The sequence below is a fragment of the Berghia stephanieae genome, chromosome 1 (genome assembly GCF_034508935.2).
Source record: "Berghia stephanieae isolate SIO BIC M18660-M18661 chromosome 1, UCSD_Bste_1.3, whole genome shotgun sequence".
Taxonomy (NCBI): domain Eukaryota; kingdom Metazoa; phylum Mollusca; class Gastropoda; order Nudibranchia; family Aeolidiidae; genus Berghia; species Berghia stephanieae.
This window is the reverse complement of record NC_088360.1, coordinates 132,340,466-132,345,465: the sequence shown is the minus strand read 5'-3', so window position 1 is coordinate 132,345,465 and position 5,000 is coordinate 132,340,466. Positions and strand designations below refer to the sequence as shown.

The 5,000-nt window shown below is 33.3% G+C and overlaps 1 protein-coding gene across 1 annotated transcript in view; it reads right to left on the bottom strand.

Annotated features, from left to right (window-relative positions):
- Positions 1 to 5,000, bottom strand: part of LOC144962944 (regulator of G-protein signaling 17-like) — a 223,937-nt gene that overhangs the window by 56,911 nt on the left and 162,026 nt on the right. Inside the window, 1 exon segment of the mRNA XM_078896374.1 lies at positions 3,815 to 3,981. Coding sequence (XP_078752500.1) covers positions 3,815 to 3,981 — 167 coding nt within the window.

The following is a 5,000-nucleotide window of genomic DNA, read 5'->3' as shown; positions in this document are numbered from 1 at the left end:
GTGTTTACCCGGTCCCTCTGGAAGAGTGGTTTTACACTTCCAATGAGATTGGAACTAGTTTTTTTTTTTTTATGACATCGCAATTTTATTCCCCAATATTACTAGATAGGTAGTTTGCATTAAAGTACAACTGAAATATGTTGACAAAGAACAAAACTACTGACTTGAAATGCATAAACAAAACAAACAATTAAAAAAAAAACGAAAAAAAACCAAAAAAAAACAACAAAAAACAAACCAAAGCAAAGACGAGGACGACGACGACAACACCAACGAACCAAATCTCACACGCACTCGCGTCCAAAACCCACACGCACACATATTCATTAGAGAGTAAGAATAAACACTTTTATTTGAGAAATGCTAGAGTTGTCAAATTTAGAATAGCTGTGGATGGATAGAAAAGGAGAAGAAGAAGAAGAAGAAGAAGAAAGAAAATCAAAAATAACGAACAAAATTAGAACTCCAAAAATTGAAAAAATAGCAAATAACACGTCTGAATGCTTGAGAGGAAGTTCAGCCTCACCCTATTTCCGCTTTTCTATCGCACACTAACAAAACATCTAATCCAGTTTGGACAAAAACAAAATCTAAAAAAATCGTTACTTAAACTATCCATCGAATGATTAAGACCTTTGAATTGTCAACCATTCTTAAATCTGAGACTTCTGTTGGGAGTCTTAGGATTGACTTTTCTTTGACAACAGGGGGTGGGAGGGGGGGGGGGGGGCGGGTTCGTCATAATTGATCGATATTTGAGGAAGGAAATTTCTGGCCAAAGTTAGGTAAAAGTGTATTCTGTGTCAGCATGCGACAGTATTGATTGTGTGTGTGTGTGTGTGTGTGTGTGTGTGTGTGTGTATGTGTGCACTTCCACGCAAATTCTTGTACAGAATCGTGCTCGGAATGGAGTGGAAAAACGTCATTACGGGGATGACTGCGCAGGCGTGGTCGATGGAGACAGAAGAAAAGTAGCCATCGTCTCTTCCACACTCAGCGAAACGAACCAAAATCGTGATCTACGTTAGCGATGAAGCGGAAAGTATCAATCCTTGTGATATTATTATTATTATTGTTATTATTATTATTATTATTATTATTATTATTATTATTATTATTATTATTATTATTATTATTATTATTATTATTATTTGTTATTATTATTATTGTTATTATTATTATTATTATTATTATTATTATTATTATTATTATTATTATTATTATTATTATTATTATTATTATTATTATTATTATTATTATTATTATTATTATTATTATTATTATTATTATTATTATTATTATTATTATTATTAATATTATTATTATTAATTATTATTGTTGTTGTTATTATTATTAATATTATCATTATTATATTTATTATCATTATCATTATTATTATTATTATTATTATTATTATTATTATTATTATTATTATTATTATTATTACTATTAACAGCGTTGTCTCTGTCCCCAAAAAATTGTAATATTGCCTAACAGGCGTCATGTGGTCTCTTCCTACATGTTAACTAAAGTGTTGCTGTTGGCCAGGGACCCCTGTAAAGCACTTGGATCACGTTTTGTGGATATTGTGCAATATAAATACTCAATAAAAAGATCTTTAAAAAAAAAAAAACAACAACAATCACAAAGCGCCGGGAGGTCGGCTTATCATGTTTCGGAAAAACCACTCTTCATATTATGTTTTTCACACTAGTCACGCGGCAGAGGTCAGAGGTCATTGGGAGAAAGGTCATTGGAATTCGAACAGCTGATGTCTCTGATGTCCGAAGCAGCGTCAGATAGCGTAAAACAAAGGCTGGCGACTGTGACACAGTTTATTACAATGATAAGGCGAACAACCGAGGCGAATCATTTTGAATATTACATCAATAGAAGTCACACAGAAAACGATTTTGATCCTTAACACAACGTATATCGAATTGCACAGATCTATGAACATATGGTCAATTCGTAATTTAACTCATTCAATCCTAGAGATTTTTTCTATTTTTCAAAATTGGAAAAAATATATTTAAAATGAGCATGTACATAAATAGTTTTATTCAACTATCATGAACATGTAAAAACTAAAATCATTTTCTTTGATACCAGATACGACTATAATTTGTCTCAGAAACATGTCATAAACAGGAATGGGGTAAAAGTAACCCGGATAAACTACGGATGTACTTGGTGTTAGGGTTGGGTGAGTTAAAGGTAAATGGGGCAATGCTATGCATTAATTTAACCATATTTAAATATGGCGGGAGGGAGGGAGTTGCTTATTATGACAGCCATTTTCAACAACCGGAAAGAGAATCAGTACCCCCTGTTGCTTATCTATAACCCCAGTAAATTGAAGTCAATGATGACAACAAGAAGAAACAGAGAAATATACCTAATGGTATTAGGTATATTTACTCTGTCGTACTCTGGAAAAACCTATGTTTTTAAAAAATTGTCCAGAAAACTCGTCCTTCAAATATCAATCGATTTAAATGGCCCTCATCTTGGCAAAAACTCTCAAACCTGGGACTTTCATTTTTTAATATGGGTTTTACCAGAGTACGGCAGTACTGTGTTTACGGAGATAAGATGATGGCCTTTGACCTTTTGGTATGAGAGAAAGCAGGATAGCTAGATAGGGCCAATCAGAAAACATCAGAAAAAACCGCATAGAGATAAGACATAATGTCTAAAAAGAAAGTATATACTAAGCTGCTTTAAGTTGATTCAGAAAAGTGAGTGGAGCAGGCACTTAAGTCGATAATAACAAAAAAAAGAAGTAAGTAGGAAAGTGTCAGTAAAAAAATTCGTGGCGGCGATGAGGCCTCGAACCCGTGACTGGTACGACAACTCCGCCTGAGCGCATGAGTCTACCGTATGACCTATCCACCACTCCTGGAGTCGAGTCACGCTCTCCCCGGCCAGGCGGAGTTGTCGTACCAGTAAGGTCGCGGGTTCGAGGGCCCCCCCCCCCTCCATCGCCGCCGTGAAATTTTTATTCTCTATTGTCTTCTGGCACTTTCCTACTCACTTCATTTCTTGTTTAAGTTGGTGACAGTACAAGGTATTCAACATAATGAATGTAAAACTGTTTTATAAAAATTACAAAAAATGCAACAATGTAAGATTCGGGCTCAAAGATCGTATTCAGCAAACATTAAAAATGGGTATTTTGCTGATGAGGTACTGGAATTCCTCATTTATATATATATATATATATATATATATATATATATATATATATATATATATATATATATATATATATATATATATATATTTTTTTTTTTTTTTTATTTATTTTTTTTTTTTTTTGGGGGGGGGGGGGGGTTGGTTTTTTTTTGTTTTTTTTTTGTTGTTGTTTTGTTTGTTTGTTTGTTTCTTTGTTTATATTCGAATATGTAATGGATATCTGTGTTTCAATGATGTCAAATAACACCAAATAGTGGACAGGCCTGAATCTAAAAGATAAAAAAATAAAATAGCCTACTGTAAAAGGCCAGAGACAGGGACGAATGGCATTAGGTTGTGAAGTCTGCATCCCGCACCCCCCATCCCCACCCCAACCCCGACGATCAGCTGGTCATGGGATTGAGCGAGTGAGTGAGTGAATGAGAGTGAGTGAGTGAGTGAGTGAGTGTCAAATAACAATATATTTCACACAACAACAACAAAAAAAGTACAACAAAAACAAAAACAAAAACAAACAAAAAAACAAAAAAACAAACAAAAAAACCCAAACCCATTACCCCCCCCCCCCCCCAAATTAAAAAAAAAAAACAAACAAAAAAAAAACAAACCGACTTACCTCTTTAGGTGATAATATGGATATATAATCTTCGTATATTAATCTCGCCTTCTCCTCTATCATATCTGGACTATTTTCTCGTTTAAGATCTTCACACGCTAAATAGAAGAGCATGTTCTCTTCGCTGTATTCTGAACGTAGAAATTCGCGAAATATTTTTCTGCCACCTGCAATGAAACAAAATTGTGGCGGGGAGAGGTGGGGGGGGGGGGGGGGGTGATTCACGTGTCATATAGTGACATACAGTTATATCTAAGTATGGAACTAGACATATAGGTCAGTAGTATATACATACATAAATATATATATATATATATATATATATATATATATAATATATATATATATATTATAATATATATATATATATTATATGTATATATAATATATAGTCTCTAATAGAAAAAAATCCGCTCGAGCTAAATGCCTCAATGACCGTTTGTGACGTAGTTTAAATTAAAGGTCAAGGTCATTTATTGAAAAATTAATGGCTTCTGACCTTCACCTTTTAAAATAAATTTCCATGCTCCGCACAGACCTGGTCACCATAATAATTGTTTACGTCACTTAAATAATATAAACAAGGGGGAATAATACGCAACAATGTGAATAGCTTTTCTTTGACACATAACATCAAACAAAAATTGACTTCTAATCTTGACTAACTTAAACATTATATTTACTTTTCTAATATTTTCAAATTTACTGATTTTAACGATCCTTTTATAGTAAATTATACAACTGGCGTGTTATAATACAATTTTTTCACCAATATTATTGAATAGTTCGTACTAAAATATCACCGTCCAAAGTAAATCGAAATCATAGTATGTTACTAAGATAGATGCGCTTGGCAGGATTTCACAACTTGCATAAGTATGAGCAACACAACTTGTGTAACCATGAACTTTTTAGTCGGTTAATAGTTTATAAACATCAAAGCGGTCAAAACATACAAGGTGATGTATCTGAACTATCTATAGTAGCATATATAGAATATTATATAATCTTTATTTCTATAGATAGAATGCGCTTGGCAAAGGAGTTCACAACATTGCCATCCGGAAGTATAACGGACCAACACACAAACTCTGTGTAACCGTGAACTTTTATAGTCTTGTGAGGATACAGTTTAGTGAGAACAACTCACAAACGCGGATGGCAAAAACAATAACAAAGGCCTGAG